The sequence below is a fragment of the Pelecanus crispus genome, chromosome 1 (genome assembly GCF_030463565.1).
Source record: "Pelecanus crispus isolate bPelCri1 chromosome 1, bPelCri1.pri, whole genome shotgun sequence".
NCBI classification, from domain to species: domain Eukaryota; kingdom Metazoa; phylum Chordata; class Aves; order Pelecaniformes; family Pelecanidae; genus Pelecanus; species Pelecanus crispus.
The window spans coordinates 207,486,865-207,505,893 of record NC_134643.1 but is presented as its reverse complement, the minus strand read 5'-3'; the positions used below and the strand labels follow the sequence as shown (position 1 = coordinate 207,505,893).

At 38.9% G+C, this 19,029-nt stretch overlaps 1 protein-coding gene across 1 annotated transcript in view; it reads left to right on the top strand.

Annotated features, from left to right (window-relative positions):
• Nucleotides 1-19,029, top strand: part of RNF17 (ring finger protein 17) — a 54,189-nt gene that overhangs the window by 15,565 nt on the left and 19,595 nt on the right. Inside the window, 11 exon segments of the mRNA XM_075721578.1 lie at nt 2,782-2,879; nt 5,300-5,461; nt 6,379-6,568; nt 7,021-7,186; nt 8,565-8,755; nt 9,823-9,961; nt 10,446-10,599; nt 11,597-11,712; nt 14,101-14,221; nt 14,958-15,075; nt 18,353-18,574. Of these exon segments, the coding sequence (XP_075577693.1) occupies nt 2,782-2,879; nt 5,300-5,461; nt 6,379-6,568; nt 7,021-7,186; nt 8,565-8,755; nt 9,823-9,961; nt 10,446-10,599; nt 11,597-11,712; nt 14,101-14,221; nt 14,958-15,075; nt 18,353-18,574 (1,677 nt within the window).

Below are 19,029 nucleotides of genomic sequence, written 5' to 3'. Positions count from 1 at the left end.
CTTGGGCATAGCAATCAGAAATGATACAAGTTTTTGATTTTTGGAGAAGTAAAGAGTGGGGTCAGCAGAGCTGCCACGTTGGACTTCTGGAGGGCAGACTTTGGCCTGCTTTAGGAGCCTGGTTGACAGAGTCCCTTGGGAGGCAGTCCTGAAGGGCAAAGGAGTCCAGGAAGGCTGGACATTTTTCAAGAGGGAAATCTTAAAGGTGCAGGAGCAGACCTTCCCCGTGTGCTGAAAGACGAGCCGGTGGGGGAGAAGGCTGGCCTGGCTGGACAGAGAGCTTTGGCTGGAACTCAGAGAAAAAAAGAAGAGTTTATGACCTTTGAAGAAGGGGCAGGCAACTGAGGAGGACTACAAGGATGTCCTGAGGTTATGCAGGGAGAAAATTAGAAGGGCCAAAGCCCAACTAGAACTTAATCTGGCTACTGTCATAAAAGACAATAAAAAATGTTTCTATAAATACATTAGCAATAAAAGGAGGACTAAGGAGAATCCCCACCCCTTATTGGACGCAGGGGGAAACATAGTGACCAAGGATGAGGAAAAGGCTGAGGTGCTTAATGCCTTCTTTGCCTCAGTCTTTAATAGTAAGACCAGCTGTTCTCCGGGTACCCAGCCCCCTGAGCTGGAAGACAGGGACAGGGAGCAGAATGAAGCCCCCATAATCCAAGGGGAAACAGTGACCTGCTACACCACTCAGACACACACAAGTCTATGGGGCTGGATGGGATCCACCAAGGGTACTGAGGGAACAAGCAGGAGTGCTCACCAAGCCACTTTCCATCATTTATCAGCAGCCCTGGCTAACCAGGGAGGTCCCAGTTGACTGGAGGTTAGCAAATATGATGGCCATCTAGAAGAAGGGCCAGAAGAAGGATCCAGGGAACTACAGGCCTGTCAGTCTGACCTCGGTGCCAGGAAAGGTTATGGAGCAGATCACCTTGAGTGCCATCACACAGCACATACAGGACAACCAGGCAATCAGGCCCAGTCAGCATGGGTTTATGAAAGGCAGGTCCTGCTCGACTAACCTGATCTCCTTCTCTGACAAGGTGACCCACTTAGTGGATGAGGGAAAGGCTGTGGATGTTGTCTACCTAGACTTTAGTAAAGCCTTTGACACCGTTTCCCACAGCATTCTCCTGGAGAAACTGGCTGCTCATGGCTTGGACGGGTGTACTCTTTGCTGGGCACAAAACTGGCTGGATGGCCAGGCCCAAAGAGTTGTGGTGAATGGAGTTAAATCCAGTTGGTGGCCGGTCACAAGTGGTGTTCCCCAGGGCTCAGTATTGGTGCCAGTTCTGTTTAATATCTTTATCAATGATCTGGATGAGGGAATCAAGTGCACCCTCAGTAAGTTTGCAGATGACACCAAGTTGGGCGGGAGTATTGATCTGCTTGAGGGTAGGAAGGCCCTGCAGGCTGGATTGATGGGCCGAGGCCAATTGTATGAGATTCAACAAGGCCAAGTGCTGGGTCCTGCACTTGGGTCACAACAACCCCATGCAATGCTACAGGTTGGGGAAGAGTGGCTGGGAAGCTGCCTGGCCGAAAAGGACCTGGGGGTGTTAGGTTGACAGCTGGCTGAACATGAGCCAGCAGTGTGCCCAGGTGGCCAAGAAGGCCAACAGCATCCTGGCCTGTATCAGGAATAGTGTGGCCAGCAAGGAGCAGGGAGGTGATTGTCCCCCTGTACTCAGCACTCAAATGAGACCGCACCTGGAATACTGTGTTCAGTTTTAGGCCCCTCACTACAAGAAAGACACTGAGGTGCTGGAGTGTTTCCAAAGAAGGGCAACAAAGCTGGTGAAGGGTCTGGAGCACAAGTGTTATGAGGAGTGGCTGAGGGAACTGGGGTTATTTAGCCTGGAGAAAAGGAGGCTCAGCAGAGACCTTATCACTCTCTACAACTACCTGAAAGGAGGTTGTAGTGAAGTGGTTGTTGGTCTCTTCTCCCAAGTAACAAGAGATGGGACAAGGGGGAGCAGCCTCAAGTTGTGCCAGAGAGGTTTAGATTGGATATTAGGAAAAGTTTCTTCATGGAAAGGGTCGTCAAGCATTGGAACAGGCTGCCCAGGGAAGTGGTTGAGTCCCCATCCCTGGAGGTATTTAAAAGACATGTAGACGTCGTGCTTAGGGACACGGTTTAGTGGTGGACTTGGCAGTGCTAGGTTAACAGTTGGACTTGATGACCTTAAGGGTCTTTTGCAACCTAAACGATTCTATGATTCCGTGATTCTAAGTTGGAACATGGAAATACCAATTAGATAATAAGGGGGGAATAGGTAGATGTGTCTCGCATTATAGGTAAGATGCTTAACCTCAGAGTGTTGTATATCCACAACATACCTAGAAAATCTGTATGGGGGAGATGAGGGAGAGAGTAGGGGGGGTATATGGGAGAAATTGTGGTAGTGTATAGCTGTGATCAAGGTAAAGTAAATTTCAGAGCTTGGACCTGACTGTCTAAAATAGCATATTCTAGAATCCCGGTGGACTTCACAAAACTCTTGTCAGAACAAAATTCCTTCAGATTGCAGTGTTATATGAGTTTTGCATGTCTTGAATCTAAGAGTTTTAATGGTAGTTTTGCAGTCTTGGAATTAGCATGTGGGCTGGCCATGTGCACATAGTCCCTATGTGTGCATCTGTTCCAGTCACATCAGATAGGATAATTTTTGCCTTTGCAGTACCCTTACAATACATGTGATTTCTCTTTACTGTGTTTGCTGCTTTACTATATATGTATAAATACTTAACTAACCTAATTCATTAAACTTTTCTCCAAAAACAATAAACAGAATTTCCCACAGAATATCATGCTGATGAACAGAGGAATAAACTCTCCAAGAAGGAAACACCTTTTCAATGCAAAGCTGGTTAGTGGTTTTCCTATCTGGTAAATGGTTTAGTTTACTAGAAGGGACCTGTCCTCTAAGCAGTGAGAAGAGACTCTGGAATTCATTGGAGAGTTGGAGACATACGTTAGCATTCTAGTTGGATCATCAGTACTAGGAAGCAGATTTCCTGACTGTCCCTAGCATGTATTTTCTCACATGTAAGAGCAGGCTTGGGCACATGAATTGATTTCCTTCCAGTTAAAACTAGTCTGGGAAGTGCTTACAGTGCTGATGTCATTCTTAGCAGTTTTGCTCTGCAAAAACACTCCCTGGTCTGCTTTCCTTGCTAATGTAAAGACTATACCGTCTTTTAAGATTTACCATAAAATCACTTAGTTGGAAGATGCAGTACAGGAAGTCCCAGGCAACTTTCAGAAATTCAGCATTGGCAGTGTTTCTCAACACCTGGCAGGTAAATTTGACATAATGATAGCAGTGCTTTCTGTGAACAGTGGGACCCATTTCTTAGGTCAGTAGTTTATATACTGAATTTTGAACTGTTGTCTTTTTTTCCCTCTGTCTGTGTTTGGTTTTCTGAATTATAAGTGAACAGATAAATGTACAAAACAGAGTAATTTGAGGAAATAAGTTGCTTCATTCAAAAATTCTGTAGGCACAGTTTGTGTGGTGCTTTGAGCTTTGTTCATTGTTGAGTGTAAATGGTAATAAAAGTAGAGATGCTAGTATTGGGAAAGAAAGAAAGTGACCTAAGATGTTGACAGAGGAAGAAGCACTGCTGCAAAAAGATGTGCCTTAATCTGGGACACAGAATAACATTAGCAAAGTAAAAAGATTAAGGAAATTGCATTGTTTCCTTTGGTTTGGGCTTTTTGTTGTTTTTTTTTTTCTTTGGGTTCTTTTTAACCTTGGAGTCTTATAAATGTGCTTTCCCCTAACAATTTCCTGTCCAATGATTTGTGAATTCACTGGCTGCGCTTAATGAGACTTGACAGAGTATTAAGGAATTTGAGCAGTTTAGGTTCATTACAAATTATGTGGAAATAAGTAGTTAGCAGAGAAATTGTCCTAATGCCCATACTGAAGTTAGTGTAGGGTGTGCTCAGCCTTTATTAGACATCAAAGAATTCTCATGGGGAGAGAAACACCTCACAGCTGTCACAGTTGTGTGATGTTTGAGCCTTACCAGACACTTGAGTATCTCATGTACACACTAGGAGAACAAGATCTTGGGATTTTGGATTTGGGTTTGGGATTTTTTGTTTGCATTTATTTAAGGAACATACTCAAACAGCTTAAATACACCTCTTCTGGATCCATCTGGCTCTGGTGATCCAGAACTGGCCCAGCTCCTGTTACTGTTTTTGGCTGGAGGTATCAGCCTCCACTCATCTAGTGAAGTGACTGTTAATACATGCTTTTCCTTGTCTACTTAAGACAAGTTAGCTGACTCATCACATCATGGAGATGGTGACCAGGGGTGATACCAAAGAGTTAGTGTACCTATACCTTGAAATCTTTCAAGACATTCAGACTTTCTACTCAGATACCATCTTTTCCACTGGAAATGCCCAAAAGTAATCTTGCATCTGTTCTGGACACTGCATTTCCTGAACTTCCAAGCACAGTCCTGCATACATGCTCGGAATGTTTCAAATGCCAGATTCTTTGTACCATCTTTTGCCCACAATCAGTTGTAGTTTGGAGATGGGCACAGAGATGGCAGTGCTCTAGGATGCTGCAAATCTGTCTGCTGTGCCCTGATCAGTCACGCAGGTGGCATTGGATCGAGATGATGCTATCCACTCTTTGCAGGAATTTTTGTGGTATAAAATACTCTTGTAGGAGTTGAGTTGCTGGGCTTCTAAAACCTTCTGACCCATCCACCACCTTTGGTGAGTAGCTTCAGAAAGAGAAACGTGCATTTCGGATCCCAAATCAGGGAAGGCCCCTGCAGTACAAAGGATTTGGATGCTTAGTCGGAAGTACTGTCTTATATAGGGTCATCTCTTGGCTAGCTTTAGGCCACTCCTTGACCTTCGTGCATTGTCACTGACTAACTGTACAAAAGTGCTTAGCATACCTGTTCTTAAAGGTAGGAGTCTTAATCTCTCCGGTTTGCCTTCTAGAAGCTTCCTATTTCTCTGTTAAATAGAGGGAATACAAACTCTGAATTACCTACTTAAATTCAGGCTACCACTTTGTAAACAGTGAGATGGCCTTTTGTTTTGAAGGGTAGCATAAGGGAGGTAGTTCAAAAGAGTGGATTTAATCAGAAAGCAAACATGGTAACTAGTTTGAAACAAGTGTGAAGCAGACTTGTCAGATTAAAAGCTATTTGAGGTAATGTTATCACGATTATTGCAACATAAACCTAATCACATGTCTAATATCTGTTGGAGTCACTTGGAGAGTGTTTGATAATCTGTTTTATGTCTTAGGTTCGACAGAACTAGTGTTTGTAAGCCATGTTATAAATCCATGCCACTTCTATATTCGGAGATACTCACAGAAGAAAGAAGCAGGGATTTTGGAGAAGAAATTGAAAAACTTTTGTTGTAATAAGAGTTCGTATCTCTTGCCTTCAGATGTTTTGGAACTAGGTGAAGTACTAATTTCTGGTCTACATTAGCTTGAAATAGTATCCTGCAGTATGTCTTCCTTAGGATAAAATTCTTTCTTTTATTTCTTTCCCCCCACCCCCCCCGGTTTACATAGTAAAGCAGTCCTTATGTGTTCTGCAATCTACAATTAATGTTTTTTGGGAAACATTGTACACATTTTTTGGTAAAGCAGACTTTACTAAATCATATAAATGAACACAGTAGAAGTAAAAAAAGACTCTGCATTTCTCAGCCTCAATAAATTGAGTGCTTAGAGTAACCAGCAGTTGAAACACCTGACTGTAAACTTAATGTTTTCCAGCATTAGGTGGTAATTGTTAACGGACATGTTTTTTTCAGTATACTGATTTTAATGACTAGCCTAGTTCTTCCATTACTTCAGTAAATCAGCTTTCTCTCATGCAAGCAACATTCCCTTGCATAGATAGAAGTTCACTAACTGGATAGAAACCATTCTGGAAGTAAAAATGAAAGACAACAATCTATTGCTAAATCATGGAAATTATTTTCTAGCCCACATTTTGACAATGTTACTCACTTCTAGAAGGTGTTTAGAAAACTGATTAAAAGTATGTAATAGCCTTCAACTTCAATGTTCTTTTCCCACTTTACTAAGAGGTATAGAAAGTTTGCCAGAAATGACTTCTCTATACAATCCAGACACCTCCTATCCTTACAGACATTCTGTAAATGAATGTGGGGAGAAAACTTCTGGTGGCTATCGAGACAAGGTTTTTAATGTCTTTTTGTCTTTATTTTATCAGTAGCACTCTTACTGCCTGTGTGGAAGATAGGCAACAATGGAACATTATGCAGAACTGTAATAATATTTCCAGTGTGAAATATCTACAGATACTGAATTTAGTCTGTCTTTATTATTATTTGCTTCTGTATAGGTTCTAGAACTTTTATTAAGCGTAAGGAAACTGGAACGTGGTGCCGTGGAACTATCACTGAACTAATTCCCCTAAAAAGTAAAAATGAGAGGAAGCCTTGTGGTCCAGTAAGATACAAAGTTTGTGATATTGCACTGCTGGAAGTATTCCTGATTGATTTTGGGAGCTCTGTAGTTCTAATTTTCTCAGGGTATGTTTACAGAGAGAGATTTTTGTCTGCAACTGTTGTCTTTGACTGTTGTTACTCAAGAGGATCTCTACTAAGAAACAAGTCCTCTGTCAGCTTCGCACAAGCAGATAACCAGATATCCAGATGACACTAATGTTCTGTACGTAGGTATTTCCCACAGGAAAAGTGGCAGTGTATGTAAGTACGCAAGTGTACAAGCCTTCACGCGTTAAAATGTTTAACTTAGACTTGCATTGCAGAAGAGAACATGAGTCCTCAGTGTTTTAAAAAAAATGAAAAGAAATGCATTTCATTGAGACTTTCTGGTTTTGTTTCAATGACATGACGTTATGCCAATTGTTGCAGTAATGGCCTTTATTTCAAGTCTGGGGTTTGGTCTTGGGGTGTTTTTGGTGGTGTTTTTTTTTCCTTTTCTTTTAAGCCAGTACTGCTTTTAATCCCATTGACAATAGATATGTTCCCGCTGAAAGACCTGAACCTGCTACTCTGCAGACTATTGAAACAGACGACATTTGTTTGTTTGTAAGGAAGCCTGATCAGCATATTGAGGCAGAACTTGCAGCTGTTCCTCCTTTAGCAGTACGGTGTTCATTGAAGGATGTTGTTCCCAAAAATGCAGTAAGTAAAAGCAATTTGTACTATTTCAGGAGAATTTTTTTCTTCCTAAGATTTATATTAAAGAACTTAAATACATAATTTACAATGATCTCATCCCAGTATAAACAGAATGAAACTTGAGAGGAGTAAAGGGTATATTTTATTTAAAAAAAAAAAAAAAGTTAAATCATCTCTTGTAAATAGATGGGCTGCATTGCTTTCACTGGAAAGGAGACGAGCTTATAAGCAGTCTGTCTTAAAGAGCCTCTTGGTTAACAAATACATATTTCAGGCTTAAATCTCACTACTCTTACTCTAGACATGGTCTTTTGTCAAATTTAAAAACAAATTACAGAACTGATATTCTTACTTCATGGCTGTCTGATAACTTTGTGCAAGTAGTAACTTCCAGAAATCATCCAAACAGAGAAGAAACAGCTTCAGAATTTTTAATAGAATCTTTTCAGGGATTGTCCTTTGTTACTTAAAATTTTTTGCCACATATTGAAAAGTGTTATTTGTTCTCTTTCAGTATAACAACAAATAAAGTACTGTCAGCCCTTATTCACTTAGAAAAAAGACATATATTGCAGCGTTATTTTCTTCAGTATTCACTTATTTATTAGGCTTTATTTTTGCCACATTCACATGAAAATGAGCTATGTCCAGTGCAGCTGTGCATTTTGGGCAGTATAACTGCTGGTTGGTTTTGGGTTTTTTTACCAGTCTGTTGTTGTCTGAAATAGTTTTAAATAGGAAAGATCTGGAACAATTTTCATAGGTGTGGGTAAAATGCCTTCCTTGTATGTGCTTGCTTTTTTTTTTCCCCCGCACCTAAAAGCACAGATTTGCAGTATCAAATGAGAAATGCATTAACTTGATCCAAGAGAAATAAATTCAGACAGGCTTTTTCAAGGTAGGTAAAACATCAAGAAGGATGTTGTGGAACGGAGGAATGTGTAAATTGACCAAACTATGTTGTACATTTGTATAAAAACACAACAAGATAAGAATAAACTTTCAAATGAATTGGTAGAGCAGAAACATAAGTCAACATAAGATGAAACAGCATATGACAATTCTGGTTTATCTATTAGAACAATCAGAGGGGATGAAATCTTGAATCTTTAAAAGAAACGTGGTGGAAGCTGCAGCCCTTTCATCTGACTCTGTTTTATACAGTTAAAAACACTTAAATCCATCATACTGTTTAGTGCTGTCCTGGCTATGGACTAGACAGTATAACAGTGTGTTTAGTATTTCATCTGTTCACATGCGCCTGTGCAACCTTCCTTGCTTCTATTTTATTTTATTTTATTTTATTTTTAATTACTATTTGTATTTTTTGTTTGAACATTCTCTCACATCTTCAGTAACGTGTTCTTTCTTCCTAACACAGAGCGAAGGTTGGGGAGAGGAAGCAAAGACAAAATTTTTAGGAATGGTAAATAATAAAGTTGTTTTAATGACCATATTTAGAGAAGAGGATGGTGTTCTCATTGTGGATTTGAAAAAACCTCCATTTAATAAAATAAGCAATAACATGCCAGTGTCTCTCAAGGATGCATTAGTTTTTTTAGACTTGGCAAGGTATGTGTTTTCTATTAGTTTATGTTCTTATGCCATAAATTATGACTTTATTATAAAGTAAAGTTTATTAAGCGAGTTGTTTCTGCAGTGTTTGCTGTATTAACGTGTGATGTAGTAATCTTCAGCAGTATCTGTTGATTTCCTTTTTTCACCTTCATTAATAAGCACTGGCATACTCATTAGCACTAGTCAGGGCTGTATTTGGATAATGAACTTTATTTTAGAAAAGAACAAAATTTAAGTTTCTGTACAAGTTTGAAATAACAAGGGGGAGAAAGGAGAAGCCTTTAGCGTCTACCAGGGACAGAAAAAACCATACAGAAATCAGCTTTGTATCTGTTTGATTTGGCTGGTAGGCAGTGACAGGCTAGTCAGCACATCCAAACCAGCCATGTGACATGATGCATACAGCACAGCAAATAGGAGGAACAATGACAGGGCATAAGGGGGAGCTTGATGTTGGCATTAGGACGGAGAAGAGCTGCTTTGGAGGGACCGGTGGAAGAGGCAGGAGACAGAGAACACCACGAGCGTTTTGGTGTTTGGGTACAGGGGTATGGCATGCAAATCTGTAGGAAATTATAGTTAATCTTTCTGCACACAGAGAAAGGTCTTTCTTTATATTTGAGCATAACTAGTTATGGTGGTGAGAACAGTGGGAAATAATTTTTTACTGCATCTGTGTTCCTCAGGTAGTTGCTTTTTCTCATAAGTGAGGAAAAGGAAATCTAAAAGAAAATGGTTTTGTCAGTGTAGTGGATTCTAGCCTTTTATTTTTTTTGACAATTTAAATGTACACTACTGAATCCCAAATAAAGTCTTCGTAGGAGCCAGCTGCTGTATATCATTCTTCATAGATGACGTTTGTGACAGGAGAAGCATTAGAGAGAATTGGCTGCACCAACTGCAAGAAGGAAAGTTCAAGCTATTCATACAAACATGAATCAAGTTATTTTTAGAGGACCATTTTGCCGTTTTTATGGGAAACTTGACATTTGAATATAAAAGGGTTCCTTCTCAGTTAATTTGGACAGAATTTATTCAAAATTTCATTTTGTTTACCTTAGGTTTAGATCACAGCTTCCTAGTCAGTTAGAAAATAACACCATCTTGCAGTATAGTCCACCTAAGATGCCACAAGAAAGAGAAGTCATCTCTGTTGTAGTTTGCCACATTAATAGTCCAAGTGATTTCTATCTCCAGTTGGTAAGTTTAGAAATAAGGTCTATTTTAAATAAAACTCCAAACAAACTTAATGTTGAGCTACTTGTAGTTGACATTAAATAAGCTACAATTTCCATTAATTTCTGTCACGTGTTATCAGTTTTGGGATTTCTAGAATTAATAGATCAGATTAATTCCTACAGTCCTAGATTAATCCTAGATTAATTCCAAGAATTCTTACCATTCCAGGAAGTTAACATTTTTTTGTCGGTTATGTTACATGGTTAATTCCTGCGTGGGTATGTAGTGTTTTACTCTTTAGAGTGGTGATTAAACAGGGCAGTATTCAATAATTGTTAGACTCTTTTAATTCACTTCACGTATTCATAACTGCTGTTTAATTGGGGGGGGAGGGGGAAGACTAGGAAGTATGCTACTAGAAAAAATGTCCCTTAAAAGAGAAAAAATACCATCTAAAAAAATAGAACATCTGGTGTGTATGTATGTTTTATTTTTCTTATTTTAGAGAGATAGCCTGGATTCTTCAGCTCTTCCAGAGAAAATTCAGGAGGTATATAAACATGAGTATGAGAAAAATTTGGAAATTGTCTGCCCAGTTGAAGGCCAAGCCTGTATTGCAAAACAGAAGGATGGGAATTGGTACAGAGCACAGATTATAGGTGAAGTATTGATTCTTTCACTCTAATGCTAGGTTGCAAAATCAGCTGTGGTACTAGATCAGAGTCACATGTTGGATATGAATAGTAACACAGAGCCATTATTTTTACTAGGCATTCTTACACTAACCCGTAGGTTCACAAAGTCAGTAGCACTAATTCATGTTATATTCTTTTGCTGTTAATGACAACAGTGACAGGACAAGGAGTAATGGTTTTAAACTAAAGGAGGATAGATTTAGGCTGGATATAAGGAAGAAATTTTTTACAAGGATGGTGAAGCACTGGAACAGGTTGCCCAGAGAGGTAGTGGAGGCCCCATCCCTAGAAACATTCCAGGTGAGGTTGGACGGGGCTCTGAGCAACCTCATCGAGTTAAAGCTGTCCCTGCTCATTGCAGGGGGGTTGGGCTAGATGACCTCTAAAGGTCCCTTCCAACCCAAAGCATTCTATGATTAATGGAGTGTTTTATACATCTGTTTGGTTTTTAAATTAAGAGAAGCGGTATACTTAATTTTTTAGATATTATTGAAATTCTATTACATAATTATTTTAAATAACGTTTCACTTACTATTACAGTTTGAACTACAGAGTTGTCTATTATAGCCAACCTCTGAGTGTAACTAGTGTGGGTTAATAATTTCCTGTAGTAATTCTGAAGGGTATGGGGGTTGTACTTGTGCTGACCTCTGTGTAGCCTGTATGGGCAGTGTAGCATGCCTGTATACTGACATGTCTACTTGGCATGTATTTAATGTGCCAGTGTCTCATAAAGCGATTAGGTGGACGGGGACCAGAATGCTAACTCTGACATTTCAGGAACCTGAAAGAGCTGGCTCTTAAAGAATATAGTTTTTGAACTGGGTTATAGAACATTTTAAAATGTGGTATTTTATGATTATATGGTGTAAATGTGGATTTTGCTCTGAAATTCTGGTGCTTTAACCTGTATGAGATACTCAGTTTTTATTTTAATAACTTGGGTTGTTTTTCTTGAAGAGCTACCAAGTCCTCAGGAAGTTACAGTAAAATATGTTGACTTTGGCAACGTTGCTAACTTAACTCTTAAAGACATACGCAGAGTAAGAAAGGAGTTTCTGAGCTTTCCAGAAAAGGTAAATTAGTGCTTGCCTGGATTAAATACTCAATAGAACCTCAGTGGATGAAAGGGGGAAGAGAGGGTTGTTAACATTCTGAAGTAAATAAAATGTTAAGAAAGTTCCTTTTCACATGGGTTTATGATGTGACTTATTTAATGTTTTGGGTGCACATTGAAAACTCTTTAATTCCGAAACCAGGACAATCATTCAGTTTTAAATGAAATCTAATGTTACCTTGCAGTGAGAAGCTGTATATACATTGTGTGTGTTTAATTCAAATACCTTCTTTTACACCAGAGTAAGCCAAATTAACTTTTACGTTCCTTCATTTTCAAATGACGGTCTAATAATGGTCTTTTTAAAAAACTGTGGGGTTTTTTATGGCTTTTAAAGTTTGGTGTTTTCCTAACTTCAGGTGTTCTAGGAGTTTTCCCCTTCTGACAAGGAGGAAAAAAGTGGGGAAGGAAATGGCAAAATATTTCTGTCAAATAAAAAACGCACATAAGTATAAAATAATTCTTTTTCTTCTGCTGTTCATTTGATAGTTCTGGTTGCCAACCATAATTATGCTAAACTTTAAAACTTCATATGTTGATAGGGGTTTTTTAATCGGTTGTAGGCACAAGAAGTAGTGATTGTTGTAACCAAGGTTGGCCAGCATCTTTTACTGAAAATACTATTTAATTGTTTATATTTTGAGCAAATGTTTCTGGGGAAAGTTTCAGCCAAAATAATTGAGCCTTTTTTGACAGCAAGGGAGAGGAAACATTCTGAAAATGGAAAAATGTTCTTGCAGTTGCAGTGTCTTAATGCTTCAGATCAGAGCAGCTAATGAATAAGGGTGTTGGGATTTTTGATGTGTCTTATTCCATCATACCAACTGATTGCTTGTTATTGACCAAATACAAATCCGCAGAAAAATCCATTGAGAGTTTTTCAGCTCTTGAGCACATACTACTAGGCCTCCTCAGTTTGAACATAAAGGAGAAGGAGCTGAAAAGTTAGGGATATGGATGGGTATATGATGACCAGAGATGGTCTAAAAAATGGTCTAAAAAAACTTGAACCCATCAGTTATGCTCAAATTTCAGCATTCTTATGCCTAATGTAGGTTATGGTGAAACACTCTGAATAGGTGTTTACACTTGAAGTTTGTATAATAAATAACAACTTCCTGTTGCTGTTAGTTTTAATGCAAGTAATAGAAAGATCAGGAGGCTTGAGTCTGCTTATGTGTTAATATGGTTTCAAATATTTTCTATTTTAAAAACGTAATTTTTAAGTATTTAAAATTCTTTGAAATGTGAATGAACACCAGATTGCAAAATCAAGCATTCAGAAGGCAAGAGTATCAGAAGTGAGGTTGCTTGTGCGGGTCTGTCCTGTTGCATGTAAGCATTGGCAAGTCTACACACGATCACATATTCGTTGCCTCAAATGCAAGTTGGTTGTTTAAGAGATTTGAATTAGGCTGTTACAAGAGAAGTCAGACTTTTTTCAGCCTGAATACAGTTTGCAGGCATTTTAATGGACTTGGGTGGTGCAGAAATCTTGGCCAAGTCTAGAACGAGCAGTGCTTAATGCAGTGTTGGTTTTGCCATCCACAGCCCTTTCTTTTAATGGTTACTTAACCTGTCAGTCAGTTTTATTTTTATATTCCTGACTGCCTGTATCCTAAGAATATCTGCACAAAACATTCTTATTTCAATTGTCTTTATTTCCTTCTCTCCCTTCCCCCCCCCCCCCCCCACCTGTGTTACTCTTTTCTTCTTTTGGTGCAATAAGCAAGAAGGAGTAAACAATAACATTAACAGTTAATTTAAAATTGAGCCATAGTGTAGCTGCAAAGTTTGCAACAAAGATGCTAAACAAAAATTCTTTTAATCAAAGTACTTCATCGCATCTGATCTCCTGTGTGTCTCTTTTTAAGTCTCCTAATTAATAGCTTTCAAAAACTGGCAGGAATTTTCTGACATAGGTATTGTGGTACTCTGGTGTCTCTGTGTGAAGTCAGACTTCTAGAATGGTATAGTCATGTTAGTCTTGCTTTGAGTCTGGGTTATTACATCGTGATAAGCAAAACAGGATGAAGGCTTTCTTTATCACATCTCTGCGGTAATCTTTCCTGATCTCTGCGGTCAATTCTATGTTTAACCATAAAAGGAGACAAGGAGAAGTAAGCTCTTTCTGTTTCAGCAAGAATGTATCTGAATGTGAGGTTCATGCTCAGCTGCCAGCAGGGAGGGGGGACCATCTTAAACCAAGTATTGGTAATGTGGAACCAAAAGCCAAGGTCATGCTGTCCTGCTGTCCTGCATGAGTGCAAAGCAGAGGCTGTGATTTGGCTGTAAGGAGGTGGTCTTGATATGTGACGGTAGATACATAATTTGAGTTACTCTTTAGGCAATCAGATGCAGGCTGGCTTGCATTGGGCCTTATAAAGGGGCAAATGAGTGGAAGAGAGAAGCCAAGGAAAGATTTGAAGAAATGGCTGAAGATAAACTTATGCTGTGTTCAGTTGTTGGTAAGTTATCAAGAGTGTATTAATTGATATTTAAATATTATTAAATTAAATGTAGAAACACGCACTTTCCTATTTTAAGTAGTATTTATTTGAAATGCTTATGTTCATACTTGAGACAGGTAGCCTGGAGTGAGAATATCTAAACATGAACTAATTGGAGGAGACATAACAGATATAACTTCTGACAAAAGTTCTGTTTATGTCTTCTCTTATGGACCACACCAGCATTACCTGATATAAATACTCTGTTTGATTAAGATGGGCTTGTTCCCAGAAGTACTAGCTATCCTTGACTCTTTCTGACTTTATTGGTAGCTGGGAGTGTGATAACTGTTGCTCTAAAACATCGCAAAAAAAAAAAGAATTTCAGATAGCACATATATGCCTTTGTAGGATTTTTCTCAATACCATTTATTGTTAATATGCAGCTAGTTATTTTTCAGCACTTGTGGAATGGTGGTTTGGAACCCATCTAATAAATGAAATTACATGTAGCAGTTGGTTTCTTTGTACAAAAATATTTTGTAATTGTTGGTGTATTCTAAGTTAATTTTATAGCTATGTGCCAAGCTAAGCCTCTACATATTGTTGATGTTTAGAATCAAGTATTTTATAAATCAAATGTAATTTTACAAAATTCTGTCTCTTAGTACCATTTGCCATGTCTCCAAAGCCATAAATAGTCTTTATACTGTCATTGATTGTCACTACTTATGTTTCTATTGTTTATTCACAGAAATTTCAGATAATAACATTTTATCTGTTGAACTCTTTGACTCCTCTGCTGTTCATGGAAGAAGCTTTAGTATTAACTGTCAGCTAGTTAAAGAAGACCTAGCATCCTGCATACCTGGGTAGATACACTGTGCATAACTTAAAATATTTAGAAATACTGAATTTGTGTAACAGAATTACTGGCTTTAGTATGTCACCTACAGTGGCTGGAATTTACCACATTTGTGATAAATTAATTACAAACTGATGTAAGTTACGGAGTGTAACTCTACACTTTGGCATAGTTGAATTCTCAAAATAAATCTTGACTAACATAATTTACTGAAATTGATGCTGAAGTTGGAAATGAAATGTTTGCATCATACTTGTAATGTGCTTAGGTGCCACATCTTCCCAAACTGGTTATCATTAAGGTTCCTGTTCCCCTGTAGAAAGAAAAGAAATACCACTTTTGTGTGTTTAACCTGCACCTAAGGTAAGTCATCTCTTTGGAAGGCCTGTTATTAGGAAACAAATACTCAGATAACCAGCTATGACAGCCACAGACAGAAGGGTTGGGAAACCTGCTAGGGGAGATGAGGCTGATAAGGAGATAACACTGCTGCATTTAATGTGTTGGCTTTTTAAAAAGATAATCCATGGGCTGTATTCATGAAAATCAGTCATTATTCTTTCATTAATAATGTTTCAATACTGATAAAAATGAAAAGATTGTTAAATAGATTCCAAAAGGGAATTCCAAAAGGAAATTCCTGAATTTGCTTTTTTCAGGAGGAAGCAAATAAGTAGATTTTCATCTCTTAGCTCAGAAATGTAACTAAACCCTAGTAGCACTTTTCTTGTACTAGTCAAAATTTTTAATAAGATTTTTGTAAAGTTAAGCAGCTTTATTTAAACCTGAACAGCTGAATTGTTTTGTCACTGTCAGTAGGGTATTTTGTTGTGTTGCAGCTACACTTAGATGTCTGCTTGCGGCCTGCAAACAAGTGGATATGTTACTTTAATATAAGTTGCTGTCTAACACTGATAACTTCACTAATGCGGATTTTTTGGTCGCTCGCTCACTCTCCCTTCTTTAGTTGGGCTGGGAAGAAAATAGAAGAAACAGGAGCAAGAAAACTCATGGGTCAAAATAAAGACAGGAAAATTGCTTACCAAGTACTGTTGTAGGCAAAACAGACTTAGTTTACCTTAATTACTAATTAGCATAAATATTTAATTACTCATTCAGGCATTGGGACACAAAAGACAAACATGTATAGCACCTACCCGCCCTCTTTCCCAGGCTCAGCTTCGCTCCACGCACCTCTCTTTCCCCCCCTACACTCGCATTAGGCTGAGTCCCTTCAGTGAGGCAGCGAGCAGTGCAGGCGGTTGGGGTCAGGACACGCCAATTTCTCCCTGCTGCTCCCTCCTCCTTGCTCTTTTCTTCCTGTGCTTCAGCGTGGGCCCTCCACAGGCCTCAGTCCCTTCAGGAGTGTGCCTCTTGCCCCACAAAACACCTTCTACTCTTCTGACCTTGGTGTTCCTATGTTATTTCTCTTCTGTTCCCTCCTCTCTCTCCCTGGCGTTTTCTGCGCTTCATTAAATTAGAGGTGCTACCAGCTTCACTGAAGGGCTCAGCCATGTCCTGTAGAGAGTCTTTCGCGGCTGTGTCTGCCATGGGGCAGCACAGAGGTCACCACTGCAGCCACTCTCCCCAGCTACCAACGCCTTGCCATTTACACCTGGTGCACCATGTCTTTTAGTTGGAATGATGTTTCTGTTGGGGGGGCAGGCGGCAAGGGGGTTGTTTTGTGTAGGGGCTTTGGGAGTTTTTGGCTTGCTTTGTTTTCCAGCGCACATAGGTCTCTAGCCCTCCAGAGCTCATTTGTTACACTTACTCACTGAATTTCCCATTTGTGAAGATGGATGTCTGCAAATGGCAAGAGACTGGTGAATAAATGTACTTTAGGTCATTTAGAATCATACTTGGATTATGATTACCCTTCCATGTTTAATGCTGTTGGGGGTTACACAGCTGGGTTACCCAGCTCTAAACTAGTATAAGACAGTATAAGCAGGAGAGCACAGCCTCCACTGAAGCTGACTTGCTGACAAGCAAACGGCAGTAACCTTACTCTTGCATTGGGATAGGAGGTAGTCCATACAGAATTCCAGGAAGAAACCTTGGAATCTGAAGTTCGTTCCAAATGGATTGGTTTTTCTCATGGATCTGCAATGATAATGCTATACTGGAGTTCTTAGAAAGGGGGTTGTAAGACATGTAACATGTATTTCATTTGGGAGAACTCTCCATGGCAGATTGCCTCTGTCTATTTCATAGCTCAGACTAGCTGTATGCAGGGTAAGGGTATTTATGAGCTATGGTTTTCATTTCTTTCCTGGTTCTGTTAGTTAGTTGTTTCACCCAGCAGTTTCCAAACACCTGCATTAGGAAGGTTTGCATAAATACTTGTGTAGTAGTATGTAGTAGATGATTCAATACTTCACAGAGTTTTCTCTCTGACAGAGCAGTTTGTTTCCTTCCTGTGAAGGAAAAGAGAGGTGGTAGAATTTCTTCCTGGAGGCCCAGAAATGGCCAGCAGTTAACTCATGCTTGCTGTCTCTCTGTAGTCAGTGATGTTTACGAGAAGCCAGTTCTTTTGCATTAACAGGGTTTTTTTCAAGCTGCAATCTCTTAACGTCTTTAGTTGGCACAATTCACGCAGACGTGTACTAAGCTGGGCTGTGGCTCAAAATACATACCAGCCAACTCTTGATTGCTGTTGGGCTTTATTCTGTCCAGTTCACACAATTTAAACAAGTTTTCATCAAGGTATTATCATGACCATACTTCATTCAGTATTCTACTTAGGAAAGTGCTAGCACCAGTTGTGTTGTATTTGTATCCTCAGGGAATGCTAGAAAGGTAAATGTTTCACTAATGTTAGTATTCTTTACTTCTGAAAGGAATATTTACACATCTGAGAAGTTGAATGTTGCAGATTTCACTCAGAGGCAACATTGATTTCCAGAAGCATGAAACTAGTAATTTGATGTCTTTTAAGCCAGACACAAACATTATATGTTCAGCAGCCCATTTGTGTCAGGCTTGCTTTTCCGCTGGCAGCCTGTATTGCGTAGTGCTTTCATCTGTCAGTAGAATGTGCAAGCATACGTTCTGAAGGAGAATAAAAATAAGTTACTATCATGAGTGTTTCAGAAGTACCATTTAGAAATGTTTTTTCTCTTTTGTTGGCATTTTTGTCTGCTTTTCTAAGTTATTCATTATTCCTCACTCTTCTTCATGTTGAAGGATTCCTGTCATGTTGAACTGTTGATTATTGAGCTCTTTTTTACTTTGTTTAAAATGTGTTTAAATGTTCCATTCTAATTACTTTATGCTCTTTACAGGTACACTGAAAGTACTGCTGTAAGGCCCAACGAAATATGGGATGTTCCTCTAGAGGAAATTTCTGAAACCTCAGAAGCTTTAAATCCTGTAGACATGGAATCTGTGGATGAAGGAGATTTCAAATCACTCTCTAAGAAAGAGCTACAAGTGAGAATTAGTCATGTTGTGTCTCCTAGTAAAATTTTTATACAGCAGCTGTCATCAGAAGGTGTACTGAAAAGGTACTAAAATGCAAAGAACTTTTCTCAAGTTAAGGCATTATTGCAAAGTGGTAAAGTATAGTTAGAACAAACTCTGATTAGGGTTGCATTTGGCACTGGGTGCTCTTTTGAATGCTGTTGACTTATCTTGCTTTGTTGAGGGCAGTATAAGAACAGACAGATTGGCACTATGTTGTGGTTTATTAAATATTTGTGATTCCAAATCAAGTACATCATCTAACTCCCTATTTCACATCAGTTTTAATGTAGTAAGTATTGGGGCCTGGTAAATGTAACACTGTCCAGAAAGATAAATCTTTCTGCTCTTCCTTTTTTCTTCTCCATTCCTTTGTTAGAAATCTTGTTAAATAATACTGGTATCTTAAGTCATAGAACTTCAGTCAAGTTATTTATTTCAACATGGGTTTAATGTGCTGTTAGGAAAGTTGGAAGGCAATTTCTAGGCATAGTGTATC